This window comes from Miscanthus floridulus, chromosome 5, assembly GCF_019320115.1.
Source record: "Miscanthus floridulus cultivar M001 chromosome 5, ASM1932011v1, whole genome shotgun sequence".
Classification (NCBI taxonomy): Eukaryota; Viridiplantae; Streptophyta; class Magnoliopsida; order Poales; family Poaceae; genus Miscanthus; species Miscanthus floridulus.
In genome coordinates, this window is record NC_089584.1 from 48,670,462 (window position 1) to 48,691,320 (window position 20,859).

At 42.1% G+C, this 20,859-nt stretch overlaps 2 protein-coding genes across 2 annotated transcripts; both read right to left on the reverse strand.

Moving 5' to 3' along the window:
• Positions 1-8,096: 8,096 nt before the first annotated feature.
• Positions 8,097-8,946, reverse strand: LOC136452136 (transcription factor UPBEAT1-like). The gene has a single exon (XM_066452774.1). It carries the CDS (start codon positions 8,780-8,782, stop codon positions 8,444-8,446), a length of 339 nt encoding a protein of 112 aa, XP_066308871.1. The 5' UTR covers positions 8,783-8,946; the 3' UTR covers positions 8,097-8,443.
• Positions 8,947-9,466: 520 nt separating this feature from the next.
• LOC136452135 (disease resistance protein Pik-2-like) lies at positions 9,467-12,514 on the reverse strand. The gene is made up of 2 exons (XM_066452773.1): positions 11,533-12,514; positions 9,467-11,428 (listed from the first exon to the last, which is right to left on the reverse strand). The coding sequence occupies exons 1-2, from the start codon at positions 12,342-12,344 to the stop codon at positions 9,820-9,822; spliced, it is 2,421 nt and encodes an 806-aa protein (XP_066308870.1). The 5' UTR covers positions 12,345-12,514; the 3' UTR covers positions 9,467-9,819.
• Between the last annotated feature and the right edge of the window lie 8,345 nt (positions 12,515-20,859).

A 20,859-nucleotide genomic window follows, 5' to 3' on the forward strand; every position in this document is an offset into this window, starting at 1 on the left:
TTATTCTTGTATTGAGTTTTGTCAAGTCTTGTTGAACCTAGTTGAGAAAGTTATCATGCCCCCTAAGATCAAGATCATGTACACCCGCATATATATGATGCTCCTACATTGGGAGTACGCAAAAACATGCTTACATTTAGATCCACCAAAAATTCTACTCCTACACTGGGAGTAGACAAAAAAACATGATTGATAAGTAAATACTCCATGTTCTAAAAGATAGTGATCTCTCTCTAATATATGGTTAAAAAAGAGACATGGGCTATATATAAGTTTGAAAAAAAATATGAACATATGAAGGTCCATGTACAAAAAGATGATGAGCACATGAAGGCTCATGTATTGAGAAAAAGAGAAAGATAGGCATGTTTCAAAATAATAAGTTATAGAGAGAGATCATATCTACAAAAGGAAGTATAGTATAGATTTAAACTTGTTTTATCCTCACACATGCACTTCTTGATCTAAGGATATGGTATCTTTCTACTTGGATTCGAGCTTTGGCTTAACAAACTATGCAGAGTAAGTATGCCTTCATATCTTTCCATACCCAAAGATCCATATAAGCTTTTTAGAAGTAGGAAAGAAAGAAGGCAACACTATGATGTGGCTTGGTAACGAACCAAACACATATATGAGCGATCTGAGAGAATCATTTGAGGAGCTAAGCTATGTTTACATTTTCAAAATCAAATGAAAACCCAAGTTTCTGAACTAAGTGATGCAAAGGGGATTTGAATCCATGCTGTTCCATTATTCAATTACACAAGATAATGTGGTAGACACTCCAAAGTTCACAAGTGTAGGTGAAGCTTGGAATAACTTGTATGCATATTTCATATCAAGGAGATGACCCATCTTAGTCCTTAACTTTACTCGAGGACGAGCAAAAGGCTAAGTGTGGGGGTATTTGTTGGTGGTCCTTAACTCCAATTTCTAACCACCAACTTTTATATAAAAAATTGCTAAAAAGAACACCAAACTTAGAATTAGGACTTATAACTAATCAATTCCATGAGTTTTGGTGATTTTTTATTTTCAGGAGGACATGTTGGAATAACACAAGAAATGAGCCAAAAGTACATAAAGAACTTAGCAAAAACATACACCCAACATGAGCCCAAGGGGAGAAGACTCACTACCTGGGCCAAACCAAGGCCCAACAAGGGGGAGAACAAGACTAATTCCAGATCAAACCAGCTCCAATTGGCGTGAAATCTCCACAGGGCCATTCTAAAAGACCAAAGAATATCTCTCAACAAAATTGGACTCAAGGTGGCCCAACTAGGGTGCGGCTGCACCCACCCATGGTGCGGGCGCACCCTTGCTGGCCTCCCTTGGGTGCAACCACCTCTAGTCACTTCGTACGGCCTCTCCAACGTCGGTTGAATCAGTATCAGTGGAGGAATTGGTACGGAGTATGGCGGTTTCCTAAAGATAGAAAGGAATCAAGGGAATATGCCTTGGGATTATTCGTCCTCTCCACCTATAAAAGGAGGCCACCCCCTCCTCATTCAACACCACCTCAAGGCAAAGAGCACTCCATATTTGAGCAACACTCCAAGGGCTTAGGCCCTAGATAGCTAGCTAGAGTTGTAAGGGAGAGATGTTAGGGAGAGCTCGGGGAAGCGCCAGACTTGTTGGTGTCTCCCCATCTTCTACCACAACAAACACCTACGCTATACTTCTTTGGGTTCTCCTGCTAAGTGAGTGTTCGTGGTTTGGTTGGTTGAAAGTCTTTGATTAGTTGAACTTTACTCTTACTTGTTTGCGGGTCCGACGTCTGTCCTCATGGCGGATGCTCTAGTAGAGGACTCCTGATAAAGACGGATGGTCTTGGCCAACGCTAGAGTAGTAACCAATAGCATAGACATGGTGTCTGAGCTAGGAGTACCTTCGTTTGCCTCATTCCCCATGGTTGAGGGGTAGGCGACAAGTCGTGACAGCCCTGTCCATCTGTTTACACCAAAATTTAGCAGAGAGAACATGGGAACTTGAAGCTTCTAAGATTGTACCCTCAAGGAATCGATCAGATGTGAATCGATATCAGCTGATTCAGATGCGATACTAGGATCGGCTCTATTTGGATGACATCAGCAGATAACGTCAATGGACTACGTACGGATGGCGTCGGGGAAAAATATGTTGGACTCTACAAAAAAAGGAAAAGATTAGGGTACAAGTTATCTTAAGTTAGGAATATTTTCTTTTATTCCAAGAATTGTAATGAGTTATATTTGAGTAGGATTCATATTTAGGTTTCGGGTATAAATATTGGACCCTAGCTATTGTAAAAAAAATGAACAATCAATCAATACAATCACTTTTTTCGGCTTCACGCCAACCCTTAGGAGTAGGAGTACTGTAGAAACTCGACGAGTTCTTCAACAAGCAGGGCTTGCATCGACTGATCGACCTTCGGCTTGTCTGTGAGTACCGTCATGACTTGTATTATGCTTGTAAAGCTACATCAGCCGATTGACCCTTTACGTGTTATAATATAAGTTAGTTATCGATCTATATCGTAGTTTGTAAGGATGCATCAACTGATTGATCTCTTACAAATCATAATATAGATCAAAGTTATCGATCTTGTGTTAAGTAACTTGTTGTTTAATACAATATCACCAGTTATCGAATCTGCTAAGATTAGTAAGACTTTCCTTGCTGTTTTTGGTTGATTCACCAGTTGTCGATCTTGTTATAATTAATGTTTTATTAATTATAACAAATCATCCAATTGAGATAGAGATAGATCGGCATCATATCATCTTAATTGGTCATCCTCTGATCTAGTCATACTTCAAATCTTATAATCGATGGCTTAGTTCTGCTACATCGACTGTTTTATCTCTATTCCAATCAAACATAGTATGCATCCAAAGACATGTTTCAATCTTGAATAAACTCAATAGTTAATGAGATCTAATCTAATGACACTACCATAACTGCATCGACCCGGTCGAACCTCATTGGTAAGACTTTAGATCAGAAATTATCAATTAGTGGTTTTGTTCATGATCGAGATATGTACTCTGTTTATTTGCTATGCCTGCATTGGCTATTTTAGCCGATTCACCTGTGCTTTCACACATATAGCATGTTTTCCTTGAACCTGTCAATATATAGATAGTTTTATAGATTCTTTGGCTTTAGTTTGTTACTATTATCATAGCTGTATCAATCCGGTTGAACCTTACTGTTCATGGTAACAAATTAGATACAGAGCGTTTGTAGATTCATTTGTATTAGACAGTCGATTTATTCGCATGTTATATCTTTTCTTGTTAAACTTATCGGCTCAATGCTTTACACTGGTTATATCTATCTAGCTGATGATGCTTTCTTTATATTACTTATATCTAGGTGCATCGTACTTGCTATCATAAATCAATCATGATCCACGAGCATCACAGTCCTTAACAGTTGATTTCTCCTCGTATCGGCTATCTAATTGATCCCCCTGTTTGTCTGCTCTCGAAGCAGCATACTTGGAACTGTTGGGGTAACACCGGCATGTTCCACCCTAAATTACTTATAAGCTTTCTCTCATTGTCAATTGCAAGTCAAATTGATTGGCATGCCTTCTTGATTTTCAGGATCGACTGGTCCTGTGTTGAAGCCAAGCAGATCTCCAATCTCATTCCGTTCAGATCGTCTAGGCTTGTTGTGTGTTGGCTGCATTGCCACATTTTTTTTGCACCAACACCATCCCTTGTAATCCCCCATGTTCAGGTTTGGCATAGAGCTATAAGCCAATATCGCCTGGCAAACCAGGTGCGCTCTAGTGCCCGAAGTAAGCGAGTAATAGTAGAGTTTATCTGTTAATAGACCCTAAAACCAAAGGAATCCATGTCTACCCTCTACCTACTCTACCTTTATGGTGTCCTTGGATGAACTAGTTAGTAGAATACCTTAGTTTTCTATGGAAAATATGATACACTGAATACTTTCGAGTGAAATGCTACAACGTAATTCTGTGCGCTTGCGGATTATTTCTGTTTGCGTTAGGAAATACCAACACGATGCTGGGCAATCTAAGCAATTTTGGACGTGGGGTCTTATAGATGGTATCGGAGCATCAACCCTTACTGCATGTGCCCATGGAGGGGTGTACCAAGGGGAGGTCCTAGACATCTGCCATATATATATGGTGAGCTGCCGAGGGCATCAGCCCTTAAGTGGGGGTGAATGTAACACCTTAGCCCATTAGTAGCCTATAGTAGTTGTGAAGTTGGTCCATGTAGCCCAAGTAGCACATGTGGAGTTGTTGTTGGTGTGTTTAGTACCACCATGGAAGTTTAGAAGGGTGTGGGTAGCTTATAAGCCTTCTCGTTCTAAATGTAGCACCTCTGGGTTAACTCTTTTACACGAAGCGAGGACAATAGTGTAAGAGAGGTGCTACGCGTATGCAGGCCCGTTTTCACCTGTGGTATTGGGCCATATAAGCAGTTTTGGATGCGGGGTGTTATAGCACCACCTCTTCGATGGGGCATCATCGGAGGATAGCGAGTCCCAGGCCTTGTTCCCTCCATTTTGACTCCTACGGGCCAACTTGGAGGTGCTTTCTTGATAGATCTGCCTTAGTTTGGGCCCAAACCCCACCATGGTGGAACCCTACCAGATGTTGTATATACACTAGCCAACATTCACTGCCAGATATCAGAGGCGGTGGGGAACTATCGGCGAACCACCATAAGATGAAGGGCGACACCCAGCGCCTCAAGGAACCGAAGATTAGGACTCAAAACCCTAGGAAACCCCCTAGAACCATTGAGTTTGTATGCCCATTGGCCTCCAGTATATAAGGCTAGGCATGGGCTCCCATAGAGAAGGGACCGAACATCGAGCCTTTGATCGGATCCTCGACCGAGTGATCGGATCCCCTAATATCTCTCTCTATTGTAAGAACTCGATTGAGGATTCCTAACACGAAGAATACCACTAGTGGATGTAGGGTTTAGATGCTCGAACTAGGATAAACCCCATGTGTTTTAAGTGCTTAAGCCACCAAAGACTCACATATCGACCCACGTCAAACAACTAGATTGTTGTCGTGGAATCAAACCCATGACACCCTCACTCAAAAAGAGACCGACGACTAGAGACACAGAAGTGTTGGGGGCCAGCTGTGGATGACCATGCCACTAGCCACCTGGAGATCAGACCAGCACCTGCGTCTAGACAAGCTAGGACCACTTCAGAGAGACTGACTGAACCAATAGCACTGTCACACGGTAGAGGTGAAGCCCCCTTATGAGTGACTTGACTCTATAGATCTAGAATCAAATCACAGATGCGGCTCCCCTTACGACAGAGTTCATGAGATCTCTCTTTACCACAGTCGTGTCTTAAAAAGTGAGTCTAGACTATTTCAAAACATCAGAGACGCAGGGCATCGAGCACACACCTGTGATATCGATCACTAATACAGATGCGTCTTTACACCATGTGTCTATGATATTATATCTTTTCACAACTGCACTTTCTCAAAACGCGTCTCTGATAACTCAACCTATTATTGAAGACATAGGTTGTATAACACTGCGTCTGCAAGATTATATCTAACTACATATGTGTTTTCTGTGTCTTTGATAACTCAACCTGTTATTAGAGACATGTGTATGAAACATGTGTCTGTAGTAACGTGTCATCATAGACGCATCTAGTTCCCCACTGATCCTTTGGCCATGCATGGTTGACAGAATACTAGAGACGTGTGGTAAATAGATGCGTTTGTGAATTGTTATTATAGACGCGTCCGATTTAGCATCTGTGGTATGGCACTACCCCAGATCTTGACATCACTGCCGGTTCAAAAACCCCCTTCACTGCCGGATTTTGAACCGACAGTGGCATACCAGCAGTGATGTGGGATTGACATCATTGCTGGTTCTTATAAACCGACAGTAATATGGTTTTCAGAAAATCCAAAAAACAGGCTGAAAAAATAGAAAAAAAATTAATTCTGGGAGAGGCCCCACTGGACAGCCACACGGTCGTGTGTCGCAAGTCCAAAGCCACGCAAATTTTTTGCGTGAAAACACGTGCTTCGTGGCCACCGGCGCTCGAACCCCTAACCTCTTGCTTCACATCTTCAGCCCCTAACCACTCCACCTGCAAGCTATATGTCCAAATGAGATTTTCGTCCTAGCCATTTTATGTTCATCTGATTTTGAAATGAGTATTTAGGACCCTAAACGAATTTAAATAAAAAAGTTGCCAACGACAAAGTTTTATAACTTTTCGAGATCTGCAACTTTTATTTTGGTAGTTTCTCCATCCGAGGTCGTTTACAAAATTTGAATTTTAAATTTGAGAAATTCAAACGTAGTTTTCCATGACAAGATGATTTCAAATCAAAAAGTTGTCAACTACAAAGTTTCATAACTTTTTGAGATCTACAAGTTTTATTTTTTCTGTTTGTCCATCTAAGGTCATTTAAAAAATTCAAATTTTAAATTTTTGAAAATTCAAACGTAGTTTTCCTTGATAAGATGAATTCAAATCAAAAAGTTGTCAACTATAAAGTTTCATAACTTTTTGGGAGCTACAACTTTTATTTTGGTAGTTTCTCCATCCGAGGTCGTTCACAAAATTTGAATTTCAAATTTTAGAAATTGAAACGTAGTTTTTCTTGACAAGATAGTTTGAAAATCAAAAAGTTGTCAACTACAGAGTTTCATAACTTTTCGAGATCTACAACTTTTATTTTAGTCATTTGGTCATTTATTCATCTGACATAGTGGTAGTAATATTGTTCACAAATGTTATATATCCCTCTCACTTTATCGGATGAAGAAATGATCAAAATAAAAGTTGTAAATCTTGATAAGTTCTACAACTTCTATGTTCATGACTTTTTCAGCTGAAATCATTTAGTGTTCCAAAATTATGTTTGGAAGTTGCCATTTTTTAAATTCAAAATTCAAATAAATAAAACACAATCACATTAAAAGATGGATAAAATAATAGCTGTAAGAACATAATAAATTGATAGAGCATGGTTTTAGAAAAATTTTAGAAAAAAAATCATCAAATTTGAAGTGAGTACGAGGGAGAAAAACTAGTTATAAATTTTAACCAGAGATTAAAAAGAGAAATCAGAGTTCTTCGATTATTTCAAAATTTAATTTTAAACAACATTTTGAAGTAGTAAATGATTTCAAATGAAAAAGTTGTCAACTACAAAGTTGCATAACTTTTTGAGATCTACAACTTTTGTTTTTGGCGTTTCTCTATCCGAGATCGTTTGAAAATTTTAAATTTTAAATTTTAGAAATCAAACGTAATTTTCGTTAGATAGATGATTTCAAATGAAAATATTTGGACATCCAAACAATCTCAAACTAAAAAAGTTTGAACTACAAAGTTGTAGATCTCGTCGAGTACTACAACTTTGATATAAAGTTTGTCTTCATTGAACATGATATGAGAAACTTATACAGTTTTCTTGCAGCATATCACTGTCGGTTCAGGCCACGAACCGACAGTGATAGTATCAGTGTCGGTTCTTGACAAAAACAGGTAATGATGACCCAATATCTTTGTCGGTTCTTGGCTAAAACCGATAGTGATATGAACCGACAGTGAATACCCGAATATCAGTGCCGGTTAGTCCTATCACTGTCGATTTTAGCAAAAAACCGACAATGATGGGCTATCACTGTCGGTTTCTTAAAATCCGGCATGCACTGATAAGGGCCATTATATACTAATAAATATATATGGTTCCCACATGGATTATTTGCATTGTCACTAATAGTACATATAGCCTCAAACCACTAGTTGGTAAAGTTTTTTCTCGAATACACAAGTGAGCCGTGTATCATTATATTGCATTAAGAAGAAAAAAGAGAGTACAAAACACACAAAAAACACCAACCACACCGTCACTCAGAAGAGTCAGCATTTTTTCTCAAATTCAGTCAGTTATAGTCGGTATAAACTTATAGTGACAACACTTTCACTGACTTATAATTATGATCGGCAAAGATATATATGAACTGATGATCAGTCACTATAGTCTATAGCGGCTTTTACCGACCCTAATGGAGTCGTGGATTTTGGGCTGTGGTATAGTGATGACGATGAGTTCATAATTTGACGTCATCCCGTAAAAAAAATGAATGAACACCTGCCCAATTCAATTTAAACCTTGACTCCATAGACAATTGCGTACATTCACACAAAGAACCCCCCTGTCACATACAGCTGATGGCAGTAGGTTCCCTAAAACTATGTATATAATTATACTCTATCATCACATACAGTATATGCATGCTGGAGTATGAATACATTTCTATGTTCGTACATATGCTGTATACACGAACAAAATCGCCAAATCCCACACTCAACGAACCAAATGATTTGCACCCAGCCACCGAGAAGAAGAAGAAGAAGAAGAAGAAAGAAGGAATTCACTTTAGCTGGGAAACGAAGATTAATCCTCCGGCAGATTATTTAAAGCATGGACCATGACCTGCATCACTCTGACCTGCATCTGGAGGCGCAGGATGTACCCGGCGGCGTGCAGGAGGAGCTCGTCCAGCCGGTCCCCACCAGATTCCTGGCCGACGACCGCGCCGTCGTCGTCTCCGCACAGTGGCACGAGCCTCCTCAGCGCTTCCATCTTCCTCCTGATCGCCATCACGCGCTTCCTCGACGCTGCCGCCCTCGGGCGTTTGCCGCCGGCAGACTTCTTCCTTAGCTTTCTCGCCTTCATGGGGGACGCCGACGGCCTTGTCAATTTCAGGCGCCTTGTGGCCGCCGGTGCAGCCATCTGGCCTGTGGCAACGAGGAAGCTAGCACTGGCTAGCTTCAGCTTTTGCACGTAGAGACGGCTAGGACGGAGAGCAGTGGACAATGTAGTAACAGCGCGAGATTAAGGGAGCAAGCTCTGATGCTTATATAGATTAGATGCCAATTGCCATGTGCGTGCGTAGTTGGGGGCACTGGCGGCACAGGTAATCAAAATAAAAGCAGATTCAATAGGAAAACAAGTAGCAGCATGCATAAAGTATCTGTTTGTTAAGTCGTGTGGACATGGGGAACAGCTAGCAGCAGGGCGGAAACAGGGGGGCAGCACGCAAAGAGATCCAGGTCACGTTGGGTAGCATCCTGCGATATCTCAAGAGCACGAGAGGTGTTTGCTTGAACGCCCAGGAAGCAAGGTCCGGGCATATGCCGCATGTTCTCCTAACTCGTGGCCACATGCCCCCGCGCGCGCGCTGACGGCTCATTTCACGCAGGCATGCCACGCAACATGCAGCGCGCAGTCTCCCGGCCAGCCGGCCCCGGCGGCCACACGCCACTCGTCGGCCACTCCGGCTGCCCGGTCGAGCTGCCGAGCATATGCGTGCGCGCGTGCCGGCACCCTCTTTTCCTCGTCGAAACGCGCTGTCGGATTCGCGCCCCGCGCGCCACTGGGGCTCGCTCCTCGCACCTTCGACGTGTCCTTCCTTTGGGCCCCGACGCCCCGTACGTCCCCGTGCATATGCAGAGTGCCAATGCAATGCGCGCAGCCACCGCCCCGCCGTCACATGATCCGATCCCGATCCACATCCACTAGCTAGCTAGCGAGGCATATGCGTTTGCTGACATGCATCCATGAATATAAATGAATTACACACCATTAAATAGAAAGTTTACAGCACGGGAAATTGAAACATTCTCAAGTCTCAACATTTCAGTAAACCATGAATGTATCGCATGTTGAAGGAAGTGCTTAGAAACTGAATGACACAATGAGCAGACGCCTTGCACTGTTTGTGGTAAGCCTTATAGGTGTAGCTTACCTCTTCCTCAATCCTCACTGCATTAGTAGTTCTTCCCATCCACCTTTATAGTGATATATTGACGATCTAGAAGGAGCCCCTCAGCAGCCTTCCTCACACCATCAACTGTCGCCATGGCGCCCGCATCATGCTGCTCAAACTCGAGGACCAAATGCTTCAGGCTCGACAGATGCTCTAAGCCAGACACACCACTCGATTCATCAGCACGGCCTTTCTCAAACCTCAGCTCAAGTGCTTGGACCTTTGGCAGTACATGGGGCTCAAATGTTACTGATGGTGATGTGCACCGGATGCACAGTTGTTTAACAGTCTTGAGCCCATTACCGGGGAACATGATTTGCTTCTCATTTCCAGGCGTTTCAGTTGCATAGTAATACAGTTCCAGATCCCTCAAGTTATCGTGCTTACTGAACTCTTCCACGACGTTGGCAGAGCTCTTTGTGGTACCAGCGCATGACAATGACCGCATGGCTTTCATCTTATCCATCCCGCCAGGCAGCTTGGCACTCCCAGCAAGCAAATGCATTATCTTTTCCAGCCTGACAATACTGGGAGGCAGCTCTTCCACCATTGTTGACCTCACATCAAGTGTCTCCAAGCACCTTAGATCCCCAATTGCTTCTGGGAGTTCACTAACATCAGTGCCTTTGAGGCTCAGGTACCTCAGCAGCACCAGCTTGCATAGGCCATCCAAGCACACAGGACCATTGCAGCCTTCGAGGTCCAGCACGCGCACCACTTTCAGATCAGTCAGGTGAGGGGTGGCACTGGCGTGACCAAAGACAGTGACTGAGCGAGCATGAGATAAGTCGGTAGACTCATTTCGGGCTGCAGGTTGATCTCCCTTGCTATTGTTCTTCAAATTCAGGGATAGCCGACGGACAGTTCTGTTGTTGTTTAGGATGTGTTGAGCATCCGTCAGAGTGGCAAGGTTGTCTTCCATGGACTTGCAAACAATGAAATCATATATCACTGGGTGGACTCTGCAACGCCTTGGGATACTATCATGGTTCAGACCCAATGGTTGTACCAAGTTTCTGTCAATTAGCTCTTTCAGGTAACTGATTGCTGTCTCCTCTTTGCTTCCAGTGATGAATCCTTCGGCGATCCATCGCCTCACTAGGCGCTCTGTCTCAATCTCTGAATTCTCAGGAAATATGCTCAGATACAGAAAACAGGACCTGAGATGTGGCTGTAGATCGTTGTAACTAAGATCGAGTATTTGCTTCAGCCCATCTAACCCATCTGGATGTGAACTGCATAGCAAGTTCAATCCATGCTTTTCCCATTCATCTCTTGATTGCTTGGGTGCTAACTTGGCTGCTATGCTAACCACAGCAAGTGGCAGGCCAGCACACCTTCTCAGAACCCTTGTAAAAGCATCCTCCAGATGTTGTGGACAATCATTCCGGCTGCTGAAAGCTTTCTTCAGAAACAATTCCTTGGCTTCATTGTCAGTAAGGAGGCCGATCTTGTGGACAAATTTGCTTGAACCGGAATGATGATTGGTGGGCAACGCATCATTCCTTGTTGTAGTGATTATCCTACTACCAAGATTGTTGTCTGGAAAACAACACCATATTGCTCCCCATTGTTCACTACTCCATAGATCATCAATCGCAATGAGGTACCTATAATAGTAAAAAAGGATGCACAGATGAAGCAAAATATTACCAAATCAGCTTGTGATTCTGTAGTCTGGATGCTAAAACTCAGCAGGTCATGCTAGACATACCTCTTCTTCTCCAGTATTTCTCTGACCCTGTGGATGAGTTGGCTAATGTCCTCGCCTCCTCGGTGCTGTTCGCCGAGTTTTGAGAGCATGTCCTTGACTGTCTTCACCATGTCCGCCTTCGGTCCGATGGAGACGAAAGCAGAGCACTGGAAGGTGTTGTCTGCTTGAAGACGCTGGTACACTGCATTGGCGAGCGTCGTCTTCCCTGAGCCGGCCATCCCGACAATGGAGACGATTTTCAGCTCATTAGTGCCGCCGGCGTCCATGACAGTCTTGAACATATCCTCCACTTTCCCATCTAAGCCGACGAGGCTGCCGGGGTAGACGAAGAGCGCAGAAAGCCTGGGATCATGGGGGTGTTGCGAGGTGGTGCCAACCATCGCGCCGAGCCTGTAGCGATTCCGCTGCTCGCTAATCTCAAGAACGCGCTCCTTGAGGCCCTGGAGCTCGCTCGCGATGGTGTGGCGGGCGGGGAGCGCCGTTAACTTGTCCACACAGCGGCGAATCCAGGCACGAAACCCGGAAGTGGATTGGGCGCCGCCGTCGACGCGGATGCTGAAGAGGTCAACCCAGTCTTCGATGTCATAGGCGACCTCGCGGACAAGGCCAATCCATCCACTAGTCTGGGAGTCGTGGTGGTCGAGGGACTCACAGTGGTGGATGGCGGCGTGCATGCTTGACAGCTCGGCCTGGAGAAAGACGACGTCCCCGCGGACGCCGGAGAGCAGTGCATACTCCTGCTCCAGCAGCTCGCCGAGCTTCCCCGGCAGCGCGTCCACAATGCCCGACAGCGCGCCCACCACGATGTCCATCTCGCCGGCCGGATCGGTCTGCTCCGGAACTCCGATTTGCGCGTGCCTCCGCCGCGGCGAGGAGATGGGCGTGGACTTGCAGAGCACCCAAGTCTTCGCCGCCGGGTCCTGGGATGGTGTCGGGGTGCGCGTAATATTTTCCAGTAGGCAAGCTGCTTTGAAGCCACAGTTTGCTCTGTTTTTTTAAAAGGAAATACTCATTATTCATCATTCGTTAAAAGCAAAGTACAGAAATGGGACATAAGTACATAATGACCCCCTTCAAAGTTCTGTAAATTAATAAGTACAGAAATAGTACAGTTTTGCGAATAGGCTGAAGCTTGATAAGAACAAAGTCAATCTTGCATGTCTTACATATGTTTGTCTCTCTTCTAATCTTAAGTATTGAGCAGTTTCTTCCATTTTGTAGCAGTAGGTAGTGCCACAAGAATAAGTTTGAGACTAATGGCCTACACCCTCTGTTACATAAAAAAAGTATTATTTCCACTTCCCTATAAGTCAAACATTTTTAATTATGATCATATATATTAATATATTTGGTACATAAATAGTATCGTAAGATAGATTGTTGAATATATACTTAGAATAAACTTACTTGAAGATATAAATGTTGCTAATATTTTCTATAAATCTAATTAAATTTAAGAAAGTTTGACCAACACGCCGTACGATTTTTTTTATAGTGCAGAGGGAGTAGATTCTAGTAGAGCATTGAGCCAGCTCTGGCAGCATTGGCCAACACCTTATTATCTATGAGAAGGTTGATCTACTGCAAGTTTAAGGTGGTTGCTAATTTGACACCTAGTAGTAAACCCAGTCCTTCCGCCTCCAACAGGTCCACATGTTGAGGTATCACAACTTGAAAGAAGTAACCAGAGCACAAGCTACAATTCTAAAATTTGACTAATTATATATAAAAAACATCAATATTTATAATAACAAATATTGTTTGCCTAGACGGTTATTTAGCCCTTTACATATCGTTTAAATGGTACGCAATGGTACACCGTTTCCGTTTAATCAACCATTTAGCCCGTTTAAACACAACCTCTTTGTTGGGTAGAGGTAGTATAAGAGTAGTGAGAATGAAGATGCCAATGCATGTTTGAGTGGACTACAAGATATGGGAGTATCAGAAGATTTTTGTTCGTTCACATGCCTGCAAGGATCCACTAAAATTTGTATAGATGAGGAGGCACAAAATGGTTATTAGCCACATCAAGCTCATGAGTGGGCGTTGAATCTTCTTCCATAGCACAGTTATAACCTCTACCAAAAGTATTGGCTTTACGAAGCACTCTTGTAACTGACCAATGGGTGTTGTGGAACCTGTGATCATTTCTATATTTCCATAAGCACCACATAATTAAAAAACCAAACATGTCATGGCTTGTAACGAGCGTTGTTGTAAAATGGTGGTGACTTGGAGGTATAGCCCATGTCCTGAAGAGGGAAGCGAAGTTGACCTAAGTCCCAGTGTTGATCCAAACTAGATAACCCTAACAAAACCGCATTCAAAGAAAACATGGTTTTCATTCTCAAATTTGGTGCAGTGCATACAACTTTCATTCACATTGGGATTGATTCTTTGAATTCGCTTAGTAGTGCCTAGGACCGGTCTAAGCAATCTCCAATCGAAGGCCTTGACTCTTGACCAGATCATTTTGTCTTTCCATTTTCCATACATGTTGAAGGAAGTTCAAAACTTGCAGTGGAATGTTAGTAGGTGCATTATTGTTGTTTCTTCGGCAACCAACATTTTGTAAGCACTATTGGAGATACATGCACCATTAGAGGTTAACTTTCAACAAATGATATCTTCACCTGCATCTGAAATAATTGGAATATGCATAATAACACCTAGATTTTATTGTCCAAAGAAAGCTATGACCTTATTAACTAGTGTGTCCCGTCTTTTTGTACAAGGTAGCCAAAGATTTTGATACCTTATTTGGAATTTGATATTCATTTTTTCAAGATTGAGTCGATCATGCATTTATTTATTTCCATATATATAGGGCACCATGGTTTATTCTAGATGGAGGTATTATATTACTATCTAGGAACTGAATGGGAACATGCTTGTCCAAATGATGTCTAACATTAAGAATAGGAATTCTAGAAAGTGGATTGTTTGGAAATAAGTAACAATTGTCCATAATGAAGCACATGAAAAATATTTTGCTTTTTTTTTTATCTTAGGAACAATGGAATTAGGTTCATAAATAAGGCGTCAAGTGGTGCTACGCATACCTTTGTTACATGATCCAATTTTCTAATGCACAAACCTCTTTCCTTTTTAGGCTTCCATCTGGAGTCCCATGATCTGTAGTGAATAGGCTTTTTTGCTGATCTTTTTTGGAATCCATGCCACCAAAGAGTCCTAATAATCGATGTAATTTTTGCTAGAAAGTTCTCGTTGAAGAGAATGTCAGCCATGTGATAAATAGGAATTGATGCAAATATAGATTGAATAAGAGTAAGTCTCCTAGCATGATTGAGTGAATTGGCCTTTGTGAGAGTTAGTCTAGATTTGAGTTTTTTATATATGAAACTGTAAGCTTCATTTTTATCTCATGGGTCATAAATAAAGGAGGACCCAGGTGCATATGGTGCCTTGCTTAAAATCATCAATAGGAAAAAAGGTTTGATTTGAGCCTGTAAGCCTTGACCTACCTTTTGTTCAAAAAAACTAAAGACTTTGACTAATTTCGTGTTTGTCCTAATATAGTACAAAGATACTGAAGAATGTTGCTAATCATTTGAACTTACTAAATATATTCTTTGCCACAAATGATCAAGTCATCCGCAGAGAGAAAGGAGTGAATAGGAGGACAACCTAGACCTAGATTAACTCCGGTTATTACCATTTCATTTTCCAAAGTGTACTACAACCTAACAAATAGCTCATCTGTAGCAATGACAAACAAGTACAGTGAGAGTGGACAGCCCTGTTTGATACCCTTATGGCACAAAATTGACCATAAGATTTGCCATTGACATTGATAGCAAAAGAGAGTGGAAATGCAAGCATGGATTGGCTTGATAAAATGACCATGGTATCCTTTGTGTTGCAAGCATCAATCATGAAAGACCATTCAACACTATCTAAAGTTTTAGCAAGATTTATTTTTAGCATGAAAGTATATTGTGTAAAAGATTTCAAATTGAAGGAATGGACAATTTCTTGGGCTATGATGATGATGTCATCAGTAATTATTCTGACTTAAATAAAAGCATGCTAAGAAATGAATGTAATTAGGTAAATCCCTTTTAAGGCATTTCGCCAAAGATTTTGTTATGATACCCATAAATGTTGACCTTGACAAAACGCTGCATCTTGCCCTCACTTTTGGTTGTTCTGTTGGTCAGCTTCCCTTCATGTACTTAGGTCTACCCTTGGGACCACTCGGCCTTCAGTGACTGATTTTCTCTCACTGATTCGTCGGATTGAGAGGCGCTTGGCTAGTATCACTAGTCACCTGTCCTACTATGGTTGACTAATTTTGGTAAATTTGTTGATATCTTTTTTGCCAATGTAATGGTTAAGTACTTTGTGTTTCCCCAAGAAATTCATGAAGCAGATTGATGGCTTTCGCAAGCACTACCCCTGGGATGAGCTATACATACTCAGACAAGGTAAATGTCTTCTAGCTTGGACAACGGCTTGTCAGTCTAAAGCAAAAGGTGGTTGGGTATTATCAATCTCAAAGTGTAGAACAAAGCTCTTCTACTAAACTTTGCAGACAAATTCTACAATAGTTTTGATACACCATGGGTGTGCTAACTTGGTTGGCTTTCTACTCTAACCTAGTTCCCCCTGATGTCAAGTTACTAGTGGGTTATTTTGGTTGTGAGATGTTATGAGCTTGTCGATCGACTTCAGAGGTATTGATTCATGTTCGGTGGGCAATGGACGCACGATGAGCTTTTGGGATGATATGTGGAACTTGGGCTTCTAAAAATAGAATTCCAATAGCTTTACTCTTTTGCCATGGATCAAAATCTTTCACTTGCTGCCTTTACAGCTCCTACGACCCCTCTCTGTGGTTGCTTTGGAGAAGTTAGTTATTCTTGCTGGAATTTTGGGCACGCTCCGACTACAGAATCTAGAAGAAGATCAATGGTGCTATATTTGCGGGCCTTCCTTTTCTTGCAAACCTGCTATCATGTGTACCTTACCAGCACCTAAACAGTTTGTTTGGATTTGGAAAAGTAATTGTAGAGGTAAACATATTTGTTTCTTTTGGTTGCTTCTTTTGGACCGACACAACACAAGAAACTTACTTCTAAAAGCATTTAGGCTCCTAGTTGGGTTTCAGTGATTAATGACAACACGAGATTACTATGACTAACGTATATTTTGCAGAGACAATTTATGTTAGGTCATGGTAATGGCAATTGATTGGGCAATCATGGTGGTCATGCCCCTGATGATGGAAATCGTTTTGGTTTTCAAAGGATGGATGACAAGTTAAGGACGGACTAGTTCTAAGTGTCATTTGGTGTTGAAGAGACACTTAGAGTAGTTTAAGACTTTGTTTTCCTTTGGCCATACTATTAAGGGGGGTATGGACTAGTAGCTTGACCTAGTTGAGTCTAGTGGGTTAGGTGTGGTGCACACTTGTCAAATCTAGTACTAGGTAGCTCAGGAATAGCCCTAAGATCAATTGGAGCAAACTTCATTCACATAGAATTTTGAGTTGGAAGTGAATGGAGGGTCAAATGACTGACCGAACGCTGGTCTGGTTATGACTGGACACTGAAGGGTGAGTCCAGTCAGTTCATTTGATCAACTGAAGTCGTCTGGTACTGACCGAACGCTGAGTGAAAATGACCGAACGCTGGATGTCTACGTCCGGTCAACTCCAGAGAGGTTCCAAAAAGGGAATTTCCTGACCGGATGTGTCTGGTTGGTGCAGACCGGACGCTGGTCAGGATCCGGTAACTGACCGGACGCTGAATAGTCAAGTGACCGGACTTTGGGTGCCAGCATCCGGTCATCATCAGTAAGGTTCCAGAAAGCATTTTTCATAACTGGACGCGTCCGGTCAGTGCTGACCGGACGTAGGTCAAAGTCCGATCAGAAGTTAACGTCTCTTTCTGACATAGTGGTGGGGATAACTGATCGGAGCTTCCGATCACCCTAATCGGAGCGTCCGGTCACCCCGCAGAGTGCTGACTTAGCCTCCCAATGGTTTATTTTGAATGAGGGGTTATAAATACTCACTCTATTTGTCCAAGGGAGGTCTCTTGCCCATTTGTTCAGCAAAGAAACACCTTGAGAGTGCCAAGGAGAGCAAGAGCCTAGTGAGGTGATTGAGATTTGAGAATCCAAGATTAAGGTCCTCATTAGTGCAAGGAGAGTAGCAAGTGTAAATCCACCCTTCTCATTAGGCTTGTTGTGGTCAAGTGAGAGTTTCTGTTTGTTACTCTTGGTGATCGCCATCACCTAAATAGCTTGGTGGTGATTGGGAGTTTGGTGATCATCCGGCAGAGCTTGTGGATGACCCAACTCAAGTTGTGAGCGGTTGTGGGCGATTCACTGTGATGGAGTGTCGAAGAATCAGCCCGTTGAGAGCACTTGATCCTTGCGCGGATCAAGGGGGAGCTACACCCTTGTGTGGGTGCTCCAACGACGACTAGTGGGGAGTGATGACTCTCTGTATCGGCAAAACATCACCGTGTTCCTTTCCCTATCTTTACTTTGAGCATTTACTTTTGAGCAATTCATTTCAAGTCTTTACATTCCTAGAACTGCCATGATAGAGTAGGATTAGAACTTAGGGTGCAAAACTTTTGTGTGGTAGAACAATAGAATCACATTCTAGGCACAAGGGATAAAGTGGGCTAAGTGTAGGACTTAATTATTGCAAAGAATTTAGAATTAGCCCAATTCACCCCCCCTCTTGGGCATCTTGATCCTTTCAATTGGTATTAGGGCCTCGTGCTCGCTAAATTAGGCTTCCCACGGGGATGGACCTCCTCCTATCTTTGAGGGAGATGATTTTCCTTATTGGAAAATCCACATGGAGACTTATTTAGAAGCTTTAGATGTTGGAATTCTTAGAACTACCTCTCAAGGCTTTCCAAAACCTAAGGATCCCACAAACCTTCAAGGCGATGAAGTTAATTACGAGAAATGGAATGCAAAGGCTAGAAACACCATCTTGAGAGGCCTTTACAAAGATGTTTTTAACCGTGTGCGGAACCACAAGGACGTCCATGCACTATGGTCGGACATATGTGTGCTCCATGAGGGAACAAAGAGTGAGCGTGAGGAACGCTATCATCTTGTTATGAAAAAGCTTAATTCATTTGAGATGCTTCCTAAAGAAAGTGCTAATGAGATGTATTCATGCTTAAATATTCTTATAGAGGAAGTCAATGGGCTTGGACTCACACAAATGCAACCATCCGATGTTGTAAGAAAAATCTTAAGTGTCCTCCCCATTGAAAAATATGGGCATATTGTGACCGTGCTTCATCAAGGTAATCTTTCCACCGCTGCACCAACTCAAATATTGGGAAAGATCAATGCACATGACATGTATATGCACATCACACCACAAGATGGCTCTTCTTCCACCAAGAAGAAAGACTTGGCATTCAAGGCAAGCCAAGAGAAGAAGGGAAAAGCAAGAGTTGATCATGAGAGTTCAAGTGATGATGAAATTGATGATGCAAGTCATACTCTCATGGTGAGAAAAACCGTCAAGATGCTTAAGAAGCTCAACAAGAACGGTGTCAAGTTTGATGGCAAGAAGAAGAAATTCTTCACTAGCAATAGAAGAAAGCCAATCTCCGAGATGGATTGCTATAATTGTGGAAAACTTGGTCATCTAGCACATCAATGCCCCAAGCCAAAGAAAGACAAATACAAGAAGAAGTACAAGGGCAAGAAAGATGACTCAAGTGATGAAGATGATGATGAGAAGAAGAAAAACAAGCCATATAAGAAGAAGAATGGCAAGAAGAAGGATTTCCACAAGAAGAAGAAGAAGAATGGCAAGGCATACATCATCGGTGATTGGCTCATTGATATTGATTCATCAAGTTGCTCATCCGATGATGAAAGTGAGAACAAGAAGGTGTCTGCTATTGCAATTGACTCTTCACTATCTTCACCAACACCACTGCCATCATCCTCTACACACCTATGCCTTATGGCCAAGGGTGAACGAAAGGTACAAAATGATGATGATAGTAGTGGTGATGATCATGCTAGCAATGATGATAGTGATAGTAATGATGAATTTGAATCACCTTCCTATGATGACCATGTCAAGTTGCGTAACCAATATACTAAAATCATTAGAAAGACAAAAGCTAAAAATGAAAATCTAGAACTTGAGAATGACTCACTCTTAGCAAAATATGACATAGCGGGAAAAGCTAGTGTTGAGCTTAGAGAAGAAAATAAAACTATGTCATCCAAACTCAAGGAGCTCAAATTCTCTAAAAAGGAGCTTAAAGAAAAACATGATAAACTTGAGGAGGATACATAATGAGCTCACCACTAGCTACACAAATCTCAAGGTTAATCATGATAATCTTGTTGTCTCTCATGAGTTATTATCCAATAAGCCACATGATGCCACTAACCATGTTGTTAAGATTGATATAGCTACATCATGTGATGACTTAATTGTGGAGAGCATTGATCAAGAATCTAGTGGCAAAGGCAAGAAAGTGGTTGAGACCAACAACTATGATGAGTATGTCAAGCTCAAGCATGAGAATGAAAAACTCAAGAAAGATCTTGAAAAGCTATCAACAACCAACACTATTGTGATAGAGAACCTTGATCATGATTGTGATATAGCTCTTGAGAATGAGAAGCTTAAAGAAGAGAATAAGAGACTCAAAATAGAGAAAAATCATGATGAACTCAAAGAAGAGAACAAGAAGCTCAAGTTGGAGAAAGAACATCTCAAGACTGGCTTGAGCAATGTCGCAGAACCGACCAATTTATAAGAATACAAGTACAATGGCAATCCGCAAGCGGTCGCACCGTCATACTTGAACCCATATAAACCCGGTAGTCCGTCGAGTACCACGACGGGTCTCGATAAACGATTTACAACAACCAAGATCGTACAGGATTCAACATACATGCCACATTTTACATAAAGATCACAGATACTTTTCATCATCAGAGTACGAATAAAAGTTATTACAAACCGAGTTTGATAAATAAAGCGAAAGCAAATAAGTTCGAAGATAAAGTTTCCAACATAGTTTGATATAGTGCCAAGCCAGATCATGGTCCACAAAAGCAAAGATAGGAATTACTAAAGAAGCCTGCCCAAGGCTTACTCCTCATCCACGGCGGGATAGAAGCAACTCTTGCAATAACCATGATACACAGTGCCATCTGCAACAATGGGAAAAATAAACCCTGAGTACGAGAAGGTACTCAGCTAGACTTACCCGTCATGAACCAGAAATAAAATGACTCCAAGGATTATGCAAGGCTGTATAAGTGGACGTAACTTGACAACATTTTGTGAAA

Excerpts from the sequence above, each read along its gene's own strand:
- LOC136452135 (XM_066452773.1), bottom strand. The coding sequence starts at position 12,344 with ATGGACATCGTGGTGGGCGCGCTGTCGGGCATTGTGGACGCGCTGCCG. Across the intron at positions 11,429-11,532 it reads GAAATACTGGAGAAGAAGAG|GTACCTCATTGCGATTGATG; the intron begins GTATGTCTAGCA and ends TTACTATTATAG.
- LOC136452136 (XM_066452774.1), bottom strand. The coding sequence starts at position 8,782 with ATGGCTGCACCGGCGGCCACAAGGCGCCTGAAATTGACAAGGCCGTCG.